General features: G+C 33.9%; 1 protein-coding gene across 1 annotated transcript in view; it reads right to left on the bottom strand.

Moving 5' to 3' along the window:
- ATRX (ATRX chromatin remodeler) overlaps positions 1-15503 on the bottom strand; it is a 247901-nt gene that overhangs the window by 156230 nt on the left and 76168 nt on the right. The window contains 5 exon segments of the mRNA XM_073799062.1: positions 2221-5303; positions 5607-5674; positions 7329-7438; positions 11594-11707; positions 14743-14867. Coding sequence (XP_073655163.1) covers positions 2221-5303; positions 5607-5674; positions 7329-7438; positions 11594-11707; positions 14743-14867 — 3500 coding nt within the window.

The raw sequence follows: 15503 nt of genomic DNA, 5'->3' as shown, positions 1-15503 counted from the left end.
TATGAAAGATGTTACCATTGGAGGGAAATTAATGAAAGGCATACAAAACCTCCCTGTACATTTTCTTGCAACTTCCTGTGAATTTATAATTATTTCAAAATAAACAGTTAAAAGGGGGGAAAAGTTAGGTACACTGATGGATAGATAGGATATATAGATAAGTATGTGATAAAGCAAATACAGTACAATGTTAACTGTAGAAACTTTTCTGCATATTTAATATTTTTTCATAATAAAATACTGGGGGAAAATATTGGAGAAAAAAATCCCATAAGGAACACAGACACCTACAGGTTCAGGATAGAAATATGCTAAATATAGAAAGGCAATAATAAATCTCACAATATCTTAGCAAACTCACAATAAATACCTCATTCAAACAGACCAATCTTCAAATGAAATATTACTAGTGATATTACCATTGTTCCTCTTTACCTTTGAAAATGTTACCCATCCTTCAAAGTCAAGTTCAAATGCTACCCGTTCTTTTAAGTCTTCCTCCAATGTTTATATTAAGTGGCTCACTTGCTATTTATCACACAGCCCCATTTTAGTTTTATATCTTTCTTCTGGTATTTTTTTTTAAAAATGACTTATCTATGTCTATCTTGCTCATTGGACTATAACCTCCTAGGATCGTGTTCTTCATCTTGGTTGGTCATGCCATGCCACAATTTCTAGGAAAATGTTGTACCCTGTAACAGGATACCCAACTATTGCTGAATAAATTGGAATCCTCTAAATTCATGGGAGCAGGGGAGGCTTTTTAAGAGCTCATAAAAACTGTCACCTAAATTAAGTTGGACATATTGGGAGAATAAATAAATTTAGCAACTATTATATTATGTTTTGAATACAAGTCCACAATCTCATACACAATTTGAAAATCCAAAAAGTTCTCAAAATTTAAAGTTTTGTAAGGTGGTGCCAAAGTTCATTTGGCAGCAAAATCTAATCTGAACTGTTTATTCCTCTTACATGTAAACGTTCATATGTTTTGCTGCGGAAATACTAATGTGTTTGATTATGGGGCCTACTGGGGCTACTATATAATATATGATAACTACTCTATATTACCTTGCTAAAAACAAAAAAGTTGAAAATCCTGAAATACATTAAGCCCCAAGAATATCAGGGACTGCGGACCTGTAGTTAAAACAGCCATACAAGCAGAACTCCATCTAGGTATCTGATATAGCAGAGCATTAAAATGAGTATACCATGCATATCCCACTTGGTTTTCAAACCAACTCACTGGAGCTCCAAAAAAGGGATTTAAAGTTTTACTAAAAATCAAGATTCAAGTGAATTCCACTAAAATCCAACTGGGATAAATGGAAAATCACAACAAAAGGAAAGAAAGGAAAAATTTTTAACATTTTGCTTGTGCTGGGAAAACAGTTACATAAGAAATCTACTTTATATTTTAAAATTAATTTTAAGTGTCCCTGGTTAACTGATGGGTTTTACTGACTTAAAAAAAAAGACAATATGACCAACAAGTGTACATTTACTATACAACTGATTTTTTTTAAAGAACTGCCATAATGATAAATATTTTTAATTTTTTTTGGGGGGGGGGCATATTATTGACCGGTTGACCCAAACCCTAATTGTCCTAGTGCTCTATCTCATCAGGGTAGGGTAATCCACCTACTTTCTGGATTTCTTTCTTCCTCTATTTTGTTAGTGTTAAAAATGGAAATATCTTTTCATGTCATTAGAAAAAAATTGATGAGCATAAGCAAAGGGTTTCAATAAATAAACTTAAATTTTTCTGAGGATTTCATAGGACACAAAGTTACTCTGCCCAATTTAAAAAGTCAGATGAATGGCAAAGCAGTTAAAACTTTCACACACATTATATCCATACCAAGCACTCATCTCCATTACTTGAATAAATATCTACTGAACTACTGGCACCAGTCTGATCTTCCTTCATAAATTACTTTTCGTTACTCCAAATAAAAGCATTAAACATTGATAAATTTACCCAACACACTTGGTATAACTGATACAGAATACTAACAATGCTGCAAATACCTCCCAATGATGACCAAAAAATGGAGAAAGAGTTTCTAGTAAATCTCTATAAAGAATTTTTAAATGGTGTTTTCCTAAACAGTAAGTAACCTTGCGTTTGATTGACTTCAGAGAAAATTAAACAATGTAGTTATTCAAGAGGGAGAAAGTACAAATTTTCTATTTATTTTCTCATACCTGAAGATTGACAAAATCCAGTATGTGAAGACAGCACTAAATTTTCAGTCACAGGCTTTATTTTCTGCTCATCACTGCTCCCCTCACCTACAGAATTCTGATCATCATCTCCTATATCAGAAGAAGATGAGGAAGAAATGTCAGCCTGCTTCCTTTTAGTGCTTGTTCTTAGGGAGTTCCTCATTTTCTCCTTCATATTGCCTGCCTTCTTTTTAGCTGAAGCTCTTTGTTTCTTCAGCTTTTTATTATCTTCGGAACTCTCCTCAACATCAGAAGATGATGAGCCATTTTGTACTTCCTTGGTATTTCTCTTTGAATTTAAATTTCTTCTTTCCCTTAATTCGATTCTTTTTGGTCTCTTATCAGAAGAATCACAACCATCTTCTTTCATGGAATATTTCTCAGTATCAGATGATGAACAATCTTGTCTCTTCCTTGAACTCTTTTCAGGTAAGTTGCACCTTTTCTTCTCTCGACTGGATGTTCCATTCTTACTCCTCTTATCTTCGGAAGAATCACAACTATCTCTTTTCCCTGGTAACTTCTCAGCATTATCAGATAATTCATCCTTCTTTTTAGAAGTTTTATCTTTTATTTTTTTACTCTTCTTTTCCCCATCAGTTGTGTCATTCTTACTTTGTTTTATGCCTTTAGGAAAATGACAAATTTCTTCTCCTTCGGGTAATTTCTCAGTGCTATCAGATGATGATTCATACTGTTGTTCCATCTTAATTACTTTTTTCTTCAAGTCTGTAGTTTTCTTTTCTTTTTCTTCAGTTCCCTTTTTGCTCTGCTTGTTATCATCTTCAGAGGATTCATCACTCTGTTCTTTCTTTGGGAACTTCTCAGCAACATCAGATAAGCCACCTTGTACTTTCTTACACATTTTGGTTTTCAGATACTTACTCTTTTCTTTAGTTTCAGCAACCTTTTTGTCTTCTGGAGAATTAAAACTCTCCTCTTTCCCAGAAGAAAGCTTATCAGCACCATCTGAGGAAACACTTGGCTGCTGCTTCTTAGAGAGTCGATCTCTCAATTCCATGAGAGTCTTGTCGTTATCAACTATGCCTTCTGCTGAAGAGAAATTCTCTCTCTCTTCTTTCCTTTCAGCATCATCAGATGATCCTTCCTGGGCAGTCCTCAAACTTTTCTGACCTTGATTATCCATTCCTTTTTTGCTGTGTTTTTCATCTTCAGAAGAATCATAATCTTCTTTATTTGGAACTCTTTTTGTTGTTGTTCTGGCAGTCCCGATTTTACTCATACTCTTTATCTCCTTTTCTAATTCTGAGTCATAATTAGAAGATTCAGACTGGTTTTGTCGTTTCTTTTTAGAAATTATAGACCTTTTAGCTGATTTGCCTTTTTTAATATCAAAATCTGAGCCAGAAGTAGAACTTTTTCGTTTCCTTTTTCCTTTATCATCTTTTCCTGTTTGAGTCTTTACATCATACAAAGTCTTCTCATGATTTGTATGAGGTTCATTAATATCAGTATCTGAAGAAGAACTGTGACTCATCCTGGATACTTCTTTGAGGATTGCTAGCATTTCATCAGAATCTGAATTTTGATCCACAGTCTCTGACTGCTTAGATTTAGGCAATTTATTAGGTTTAGGATTATCTATAGCACTGTCAGAAGAATTCCGCTTATCCTTTTTTCTCATTGAAACTGATAGTTTTTGTTTCTCCTTAACGGTGTCATTATTTTCTTCATCTGAATTAAATGTTGTAGGGTTGGTTTCTGTCTGTCGCCTCAAGGGTGTAGTCTTTACACGTGGGGATCTTCGAAGATCAGATTCTTCTGAAAGTAATGGAACTTCACTTTCAACCAAATGCTCATTATCATTCTTTTCCTGTTCAAGTCCACAGTTCTCCAGCTTGGGGTTCAGACAAGAACTTCTATAGCTATCTTTATCTTGTGGAACTTCCTGACAATCAGCACCTTTAATTGGGGAATTAGAAAGGGAAACAGGGGTGAGTTTAACATATAATTCTTTTGTTACTTTAGCTGTTGTTTTTGATTTAATACCTCCTCTGTTGTCTTTTGAAGTAATATTTAATTTTACAGAACTCTCCAGTTCTTGCTCAGTTCCACTGTTGCCATCTCCCTGATAATCTGCTGAACTCTGAACTTCCATAGCAGTCTCAAGATTCTCAAAAATGTCTTCTGGAACTGAGGAAGGAACAGACACAATATCCATGTCTAAGTCTTCAGAAGTGTTAGCAGGTTCATACTGAGGTTCTTCTTTTTTATCAGATTTTTTATGTTCACCACTGGGATTTTTATTTGCTCTTTGTTCCTCTACTGCAACACTCTGATCCACACGCTCACCATCTACCTGCTTTCTTGACAGTTTAGCTTCTGATTTTGAAAAATCCTTCCTTTCCAAAGCACAGGGTTTTTCCCCTTTTCGTACTTTTGTTTCAGACTTAGCATCTATGACTTTATGCTCTTTGGTATTTTTCTCTTTGTTTACAGCATCCAAAGCTCGAATCTCTGAATTCAAATCTTCTTCTAACGCAAGATGAGCTTTCTTAATATCAGCCAACACAGATTTAAAAGTCTTAAGCTGACGTAACTTTGTAGCAGAATTGATTTCTGAATTATCCGTTGCCTGCTTCAAAAACTTAACGTAACTGGAGTTCATGTTGGCAGTAGTCTCAATCAGTTTCTTTGCCTTCTTAATCATCTCCTTGGGCACAATTAGTGCTGAATAAGAGTAGGTTACAGAACCAGAACATGAATCATCTAATTTCTTTTCTTCTCCATTACAATTTGAACTGTTTTTCTTTGGAGAAAATCTGGGTGTATGGTCATATACTTTACTACTCTTTTCATTGTCAACTTTTATCTTCTTCTTATTTTGTTGCAACAACTGTTCTAAGTTTTCAAATACGCTGTTACATGCTGTGACCAAATCCAACAAAGGCTCCGGGTGACAAATGTAGCAAGACCATTGGTTGTTTTCATCCATTATTGTAGACAGCTCCTTTCGACCAAGGTTGCGTAGAATGCATTTCTTGCAGAAGGCATTATGGCAAAAGTCACAACAAATCAAGTTTCCACCTTCTGCACACCATCTGAAATTATTTAAAGATTAAAATATTATTCTGAAATGAAACACATTTTAAACCTTTACAGTATTAAAGCAATTTAAAATTTCCTGGCAGCAATTTTAACAGCAAAGTAATTTTGGTCATTTACTTATTCTTTATTAGAAAATTAAAAGACATAAACCAAGGACTTCATGGAAAAGAACAACCTTTCACGAAAGATATCAATGATGATACTATAAAAAATAGATCTAGTAACAGACTATGTAAGAATTTCGCCTCAAAAAGCAGACAACACTGAATTTTAGTTCATCTTGATTTATTACCTACCTACACTGTTCATCCATTCCATCTGAGTCACAGCTAATATCATCACTCATGTAATATTTAAAGCAATTCTATTAAAAAAGAAAAGGGAAAGGGGAAATTTATTTAAAACTGTTAACATTCATAAAGGAGAAAAACTTTATTTTTTAAGTCATTAAAAAAGTACAGGGAATGTGTGTGTGTGTGTGTGTGTGTCTGTGTGTGTTTGTGTGTGTTTTAGAGAATCAAAGCGATAACACTGTATTACCCCTACGAGTACTTTCCAGACACAGGAATAGCTCAAGAAATTAATTCCTTGAAATAGATTTCCATATCATCAAGTACCACTTTTCCTTACATAAAAGTTGATAAAAGATTTTGGTAAAGCAAATTTCTGATCTCATATGACTAGCTACCAAAGATCTACATAAAAATGTATTAGATGTTGCTATTAGTTAATAATAATTTACTAGTCATCATATATAAATAGCTACTATGTATAGAGCTGAGCAACAGTATCCTACATTAACCCATATTATCTTTAAATCTCAAATACCTACTGTGCAAGGTAGGAGGTATTACAGCCCAATTTGAGAGAAAAGGCTTTGGTTCATTAATATGTAACTAAATCTCCTAAAGTTATACAACTGGAAGAGGCAAAACTGGTATTCAAATCCAAGTCTGAATGACTTTAAATTCTTTTTCACTGGGACTGGAGAAAAGGGAAGGTTCCATGCCCACTGATGAAAACTACTGATTACTGAAATGGGCTAGGCACAACAGACTGGCCCTTAAAAAAAAAAAACCAATCACGTATGTAAGAAAAGAGAAAAGCAATGCACATTACAAATCCAACAATATAAAATTCAGCTGTCACAATTTAAAACTAGAAGCTACAACATGTACCCTAAACAGGCTCCTGGCTGAAATGAATTCAAGGAAAGGAGGACACAAATTACTAAAAGATGGAGTAAATTTAGTACATTTAAGGAGGTCTACATCTACCAAAAATTCATACAAGATCTAGAACTGGAACTCTAATTAAGGAAAGTCTGGTCTGCCCCTGTAATTCAAGGAGGCGTTTTATTGGGAAGCAAACTAACAAAGGATTAATTTTAGCAGTAATATGAGTTAGGGAAATGATAACCTTGATATTATAGATATTTAAAATTAATTCCAAGGTATTACTTGTAAAAAAAGTTTACACAGACTGTTAAAACTATCTTCAATACATATGAAACATTTTTAATTCTATTATCTCCAAATTATGTCAAAACCCTGCTCCACATGGAGAGTTCAGATTTGGGTAATTAGGCTATGTAAGAGGGAATGTTGTAAAACATATGTGTGCACACATATGTACTCTGCAGTTTCCCAAGACACCACACTCTCCCTCACCTCTGAGCCTTTGAATACCATGTTGCCTCTAGCCTAGAATATGCTGAACCAATCCCACTTTGCCAAGCTAATTCCTATTTATATTTCAGGTACCACCTACATCATCTCCATTATAAAGCCCCCCACCACCCAACTCCAAATTACAAAGGCTTCCTGTGTGTTCCCAAAGTACACAGTAACTCCCCTATCATAGCACTTATTGGGCCTTTCATGTCTGTCTTCCCCACTACATTATATGTCCTCCAATGGCAGAGACCATTTCCGTCTTCATCACTGTGCATCAAAAGTCTGACACATGTTAAGCATTCAAATATTTGTGGAATTAATTATCAACAGATCATTACATACCTTACAAATAAGTACTTGCAGTAAAGGATGTCTATAAATGGAATCTTTTTGAAAATGATTGACCTGTTGTCCACAAGCGGTACAGCTCACAATCCCATGAAGCCCATCTTCTAGGAGAAAGGAGTGACCATTATTCACACATATACACACGTACAAAAAGATATATACTTTAGTCAGCATTTCCCAACATTCGAATTGAAAATTAAATACCTCATAATCCTTGAGAAAATGACATTTTGGACACAAATACAAAGGTTAATAATTTTACAGACTTACTAAAAAAATGACAACCTTGACAAATTGCAGAGCTAATTTGCTCCCTTTTACAGATACAAACCCTGGTTTCTTACAACAACTTGATATAACATGAAGAGACTTTATAAAAAAAGTTCTAAAAATAGGGGTCAAGAGCTCTTTTTCATTTTGCTACTGCTTCACAAAGAAATTCAGGATCAGTTCTTAAAGAATGGGGAAGTGAAATATATGGAATAGATTCTTTTGTAACCCTGTACTTAAGTTAGGTATGCCATAAAGTTTTTATTCTCAAAATGGAATTGTCTACACAGATCCTTTCAATATTATGTGAAAACCTGCTAACTTTATATTACCAATTTCCTTCCTAAGAGTCCCTTCAATACTATCCACAATCCCCATTAACCTGCCTTTTTTCTATGTCTATTCCATATCGGCACTGTCTATTATTTCCAAATAACGACAAATAAGATTTGCAGGTATATCTATCTTGACAGCAAAACTTCAGAATGGCTGCGTTTTGACAGAGCCCCATTCCACAGTTTCTGCAGAAAAACAGATGGAAGATAACCTACACAAGAATAAAGGGGACCTCTCCTGCCTCACTCTCGTCCATAGTTCTGCACGGTGCTTCACAATCTGAGCTGAACATTAGAATCAGCCAAAGAATCTTTTAAAAACAGGGACAGCCATTCCCACCCCTAACCCACTGAATGGGGATCTCCTGGACACTTTTTTCTTTTTTAAGTTTTACAGACGACTCTGATGTGCAACCAAGACCTTGATCCAAATAAGATGGTAGATTATGATTCAAAAGAGGCTAGTGAAAATGCCTGCATTCACCAAAAAAAAAAAAAGTGAATGACTTAAAAAAAGAAAAAAAAACTGTCTCTATCCCTAAATAAAAGACAAAACAATAAATACATTTCTCACCTTTTAATTTTCTATTTTGTGTTTTTCTTAGTTTTAAGATCCAAAGCACCATGGACCCAAGCATTATCACAAATATCTTTATTTGCGTAAGTTAAAAAAGTTTAACCAAGGTATAAGGGCACCATGATACTTTTCCAGAAAATACAGAGAATTTGAAGACCTACTATATAAGCTGCTAATATTTTCCTTTAAATCATATTCTCCTCCATTAGTTTTGATCTTGAGTATTCATATATTCTGTATTTCTTTTAACATAAATAAATATACAGTGTGCTTTTTCATGTCAAATAATGATTGCATTCATATAAACAAGGTAACAAAAAGCTAGAGTTTGAATGCTCATCCACTGTTAGATAATATTAAGTATCTTCTATGTGCTTTTGCACATATATCACTCAAGAATTTTAAAAAACTAGGTGATCCATTGGAGACTTTCTCCCATCTGTGCACAATGACTCATATTAAGGATATTCATTGCAGTGTTAATTAGCAAATTTGAAAACTCTGAAAATGAAAATTAGAAATAATTTCACATTTGGAAAATGGATAGTGGTTTACTCATACAACTAAATTCTACAGAAGAGCAAAAAGTAAAAAAACTAGATTGTACATTTACTGATATGAATAGATATCAAAATCAATATTGGATGAGAAATGCTACAAAAGGATATATACAAGATACTACTTTGTACACTTTTAAATGAAAAATAAATGCTGTTAAGAATAAAAATATGTAAAGAAAAATATAAAAACATGCATGGAAACACCACACATGCATACAAACGTCAAATAATCACAACCTGAGGTGTGAAAGGAAGGATATATAGATGAGAGTAGGACTAAACCAATTAGTTTAAGTGAGATCTTAAACAAATATTGTAAAATGCTCAAGTGGTACTTTAGTATACATACTTGTTTCTATGCATGCATGTTTTAAATTTTTATTTTTAGCTATGAAATATCTTCATGATTATAATATATATAGTATATAAATGGAAAAGCGGCATTTTCAATTCTGAGCTCAATACATTTTATCAGTTTTAAAGAAAGAACAAAATTATTCTGCCATATAGAAAAATTAGGTGTAAAATATGTTTTCTAACAATTAAACTAGGGAAAGGATATCAAAATAGGCTATGGTATTTAAAAAACAATGGCTCCTGAAATGATCAATATCTTTGTGTTTAATTTTGTTTCAAATCATTATAAGATTATTTTATGTATAAAGTTTACCTTCTTGACAGTTTCCTATATTAGAATTCAATTTTAGAACTAACTTTCCTAGGAAGTTTGAATATTAACTAGCAATTCAGTACCTCAGATCACTAGTTTATTCGTACATGTGTACATGAGTAAACATAGTTAAATTTCCTGTGTGATTTCCGACAGCTTAAAGATGTAGAAAATCATTAAGACAAAAATTAACATGAAAGATTTTAAGTGCTATTATATGGCTATAAACATACATTTTCCCTTAAGCACAATATAAACATTCTTACACAGAACACTCAATAAAATGTTCCAGAGACATATCAGCTCAGACCAAATACCAGCAGCATAGTAAAGTGTCACTAAAAACACCCTCCCCAATGACTGTGGTTCTTTTTTATTCTCCTTTTAGCTGTTATCCACATTTGAGACACTGACTGCTCCAGAGTCCCTCCCCAAAAGCCACCAATTAGATATTAATTTTGACACAATACACTTAGTTATCTGTCTTCCCTAGAGGACCCATAATCAGAAATAAAAAGAAGAAACTCTTACTACTGGTCCTTATCATCACCTTCTACTTGCAGATTCTCTTATTTTAAATACTACTTAGCTTTGGTGAGCTCTGTTGTTGCAATGGCAGTTTCCTTACTATGAATTAGATTCTCAATGAATCTTCCTTATGCTTGAGAGGGGTAGAACACCCCCTTGTGGACAAAAGACTAAACAACATTTCCTTGATTTTCTCTAACAATCTAATGAATTATTGAATCTGAAAACCTATATATATATATATATATATACACACACACACACACATACACACACACATATATACATATATGTGTATATACACATATATGTGTATATATACTATAAACACAGATATATTTTACTAGTACCATCAAGATATCACATAGCACTGAAATTAAAATCTTCACAAAATTTCACCAAGAACTATGCTATAATTTCACAATGTACATGATAAATATTTAACAGACACGCTTCCATTACACTTCTATTTAGAAACTTAGTGTCATGTTCTATCTTTTAGAGATTCATTCTTCCTACAGTAATGGATTCTGACTCTCTTAATCTGCCCAAAAAATACATACAGGTACTATTTTAAACACACACAAACAAGTGGGACACATACTCCACTGTCGTAAATTTTTAAATGAATCCTCCTTATGCTAACTTTCTACAGATGATTAGCCAATGGTTGTGTGTATAAGTGAGGGTAGACATACAAAGGGAAAGGCGGCTCAGACAGATGGAGGGAAGGTTACTAGCTCTAGTTCCCATCTCCTTCCTACTCATCTCTGCACTGATATCCTTAGATCAATAGATCTCTGACTTGAACGCACATAAGAACAAACTGGGGCAGAGTCTTGACATCATCCTCAGAAATTCTAAATTGTTATGAGTGGAGTCAAGGGACTTGCATTTTTAATAAGCACCCCAGGTGACACTAATGCAGATGTCCATCACTCTGTGAAACAATGTTTTAGATATGTATAAAGTTACCTGAAGGCCACAGGCAAGATTTCATCCAAATCTAAAATTCTTTCGGGGTGAGAGGGAACACATGGTATTCTGGCATATAAGCATTACAGAACTAACATGTGTGAGAAGGAAATAGTAAGCTTCTTGAGATAACTTAATAGCCACTGAAGGCAAAGGCATTTTGATAAATGGTGTTTAACCTTTTCTGCTTCAGAGCTCAGAAAGAAACAGAAGTTATTTTTAAGTAGTGCTTTTAAAAAACAATGGGCAGAAAAGTGGAGGTATTTTTAGTAAGCACATCAGATTTTCCAATATGGTCATAAACAGCACTTTAAACTCATGTTTTCATTTTCACTTGTATTTACCTCCGCGTTTTTTGAGATTTTCAGTTTTCATTTTACTTCTGCTTCTAAATTCAGGCCCTTTAAAATCATCTTTGTCTTCATTCAGCACTGGCTCTGGTTGTACAATCACTGTACCTAGAATGATTTCATTTAAAAAACCATTACACATATTAAATGTGCAAGTGAAGTACAAGACTTCAGTTCAGATAAAGCCAACATTGCTGGTACATAGTTTTGTTTCTTTCAAGTTTTCAGTATTTGTATAAGGACCTCTCAAGAATAAATAAAACAGGGAAATAGTAAAAGGGCCAGGTGTCAACAGATTACTTTTTGGAATATAGTTCATAAAAATGGGGGGGGGCAGTATTATGTACTGATTCATAACAGAAATGTGTGAATAAAGTATAAAGCCTTAGCCCAGTTCTGAATTTTATACTGCCTATCACAAAAGCTGTTCTGAATATGAACATCCATGCTAAGTTCCACAGTTTAAAAAAACAAAAGGATCAGAAGAGAAAATTTTAAAAAGACATCCTATTCTTCTCATAAGCCAAATCATAAATGCAGAAAAAGATTTTTAAGGGGTTGTTTTATATTGCTTTGGGGGAGGATAGTGGGGGACAATGTGAGAAGTTAATTCTGCTATTACTGCTATACCTATTCTGTGGCATTTCCCAAATAATACATCCAAGTTTCAGTACCCTGCAAAGTCCTTAAAGAGTTTTAAACAAAGACTGCCTTAAGATACTTAAGCTCAAGTGCTATGACAATAAATTGCAGAATGAGATCAATTGTTGGTCCCTATGGAAATCTTTTAGAAAGAATGTACTTTCTTAGCTATAAAACATGTGAACTGAGGAGAGAGGCTGCTAATTTAAGTTTTCATTTTAATCTCTCAAGAGCAAATAAAGCAGGGGCATAGTAAAAAGGGTCCAGGCCTCACATTTACCTACATTGCTGGGCTTAGTAATTGGGCATTACTGACAACAATTAAGAAAGTACAGTCATCCCTCAGTATCCATGGGAGATTTGTTCCAGGACCCCTTGGATACCAAAATCCGTGGATGCTCAAGTCCCTTAAATAAAATGGCATAGTATTTGCATATATAACCTACGTACATCGTCCTGTATACTTTAAATCATCTCTAGATTACTTATAATACCTAATACAATGTAAACACTATGTTAATAGTTGCCAGCCAACAACAAACTCAAGTTTTGCATTTTGGAACTTTCCAGAATTTTTTCCCCAAATATTTCTGATCTGCAGTTGACTGAATATGCAGATGCGGAACCCACGGATACGGAGGGCCAACTGTAAAATCTGGTAGTTGTCAGGGGCTGTCTCCCTGAAACATGGGTCTATGTTATTTAGCGAGCAAGTTTTAGCAAGGTATAGCACCTACTTAAATGAACTTCTGAGTCTCTGAAAAAAGGGGGGAAATAGGGCACAGAGGATTGAGTTTTTACAAACTGGTAAATATAAATAATCTCCACACACAGAAAAAAACCTTTATTCACAACCACCATTTCACATATATACTCTCAGAGAAGCCCTGGCATTTGAAAAAAGCTAAAGATTTATAGTTAACCAAAAAAAACCAGATTTCTTTCTGAAGATTCTTCTCTAAATGGAAGCAAAGCAGCAGAGTGGAAAGAGCACTCACTAGCTTTGGATTCAGGCAGACCTGGGTTCAAATCTTAGCTTCTCAATTTAAAGCTGAAAAAGTTCCTTGAGCTCTGAATTTGTTCTTTCATCTCTACAAATAGAAACAGTAACTACCTTACAGCATTGTTTTGAGGATTAAATAAGTTAACTTTTTAAGAGTCTGGTACTTACACATACTCAATATAGTATGATAACAATAATTATAATCAATCAAATTTAACCTTATGAAACAGGTCTATTTTTGGTTTGGTGGGAGACAATTACACTTAGTTCAGGTTCGTAACATCCCATACTAACTCTCTTCCACAATATCATTAAAACAAAGACTGGAATTCCTAGTTCTTAGCTCACCCAGTGGCCATCATAAGGACTCCCAGTGACAACCACTGAGAATGTAATAATCCAAAGTGAGTCACTGCCTATGGGACTCAGACTCCCATGTTAGTTGTTTCTGCCGTAGGCCACCAAAACCATTACATAAAATTGTCACAGATGATTTTCAAAGCCAAGTAAATGGTAGGCCCATCAACTTTCCTTCTCTCTTCTTTCTCTCATTCATTTCTTTTCCTCATTTCATTTCTCATCTATTATAACTCCCAATTTGTCCTAGTAAAGCAATGTATTATTCTCCTAACTCATCATTTTTTTAAATTTCCATAATCAAAAAATGTGTCACATAAGCATAAGTAGAGAAAGAGAATAAAGTGGTAAACACTGCTGTAAATGATCTGTGAGAATAAATTTGAAAAATCTGCTAAGAGCCTTTAAACATATTATTCAATAAAGAGAAAAATCTAAACTGTTGATTTCTGAAACACTATGAAATTACCAAGACCCTTGTCATTCTCTCATCATGTAATCACACTGCTCTCAGACTTGGGCTATGAAAAGTCCAAGATTTTCATTTGGCTTCCCCCCTCCCCACCCCTGCCCAGGCCCCAATCTAATCAATGCACTTTTAATATTAGAAATGCAACGGTTGAGAGGAAATGTAACAAGGCATTTTTAAAAAGATAATTACAAGAAATATACCTAAGTCAAATTTAATAGGTAACTTCAGCTTTGCGTCTTAGGGAATTTAAGAATGCAGTAAGACTAAACTAGACTTTAAATGTTTTCTTAAGAAGTTTTCAGAGTATTCATTATGTTTTTCTATAAAGCAAACACATTAAAATTTACTGAACCAAAACTTAATATACTAAATTTTTAAACCAACTTCCACATTCAAGTATAATTTGGAAAATAAAATCCCTTTTCTAAAACCCAATGGAAAGAGAAAATAAGTCTTCTTCTTATCAAACCTGACTGAATATTCTAAATTTTGAACCTCAGTAACACACATTATCATTACCATACTAATACATTTCCAGACCATCACTATCAAAATATTAGGTTTGGTCCTTCACACACAGCTTAAAGTAATCAAGTTCCAATTTTATAGTAATGACGTTTAAAAATGCATTTCAACTTTAACTTCATATGAAAAATTAATACACTTTACCTTTTGGCAAGCTTTGCATAGTAATATCATTTTCTGAATTTTCATTAGAAGCATCTTCATTTACAGTTTCATCCAAAGGTTTTTCATCATCAGATTCTACATACTTTGTTACAATTGAAGGTTTCCTATGAGAGAATTAAGTCCACAGAATTATGGACATTTCTGCTATTGGAAGAACACCCAAGTAACATAAATAACATGTTTAGATTAAGCAGTGGCTCTTAACCAGGGATACATATCAGAATCACCTAGGGAAGCATACATCTCTATACCATATAACTGAATATTATGATTTAGTAGGTCTTGGGAGGATCAGAGCATGTGCATTCTGAAAAAGCTATGAGGAAGATTTTAAAGGGAACTCCTATTTAAGAATCACTACTTTAGGGAATAAGTTAATAACAAGCAAGCTGTGATTATTAAGAGACATTTCCACTGGTTCAAAAAAGTAAAAGTCCAATAGAATAAATTGCAAACTTCTAATACAAACTACACTCCACAGTTATATTATGCATTACATTATGCTTTGAAGTAGTTTCAGTTGTTACGTACAATTCACTTTGACAATTTAACACAGACAAGTATTTGAACCACTCTTTGATCTTCTTATAACTTCCTCATAACTATGATGGCTACCAGTCCCCATCCTAGACAATTTCATATAACCCTAAAAAACTCAGATTGCCTCATGAGGCATTCAACATTTCATTTCCCCTTTTCTCCTTGTTTTTAAAGCACATATATTATCTGACAGAAATTAT

The sequence above is a fragment of the Tursiops truncatus genome, chromosome X (genome assembly GCF_011762595.2).
Source record: "Tursiops truncatus isolate mTurTru1 chromosome X, mTurTru1.mat.Y, whole genome shotgun sequence".
Classification (NCBI taxonomy): domain Eukaryota; kingdom Metazoa; phylum Chordata; class Mammalia; order Artiodactyla; family Delphinidae; genus Tursiops; species Tursiops truncatus.
Note: the sequence above shows the minus strand (reverse complement) of the source record. Positions and strands in the feature narration are given on the sequence as shown.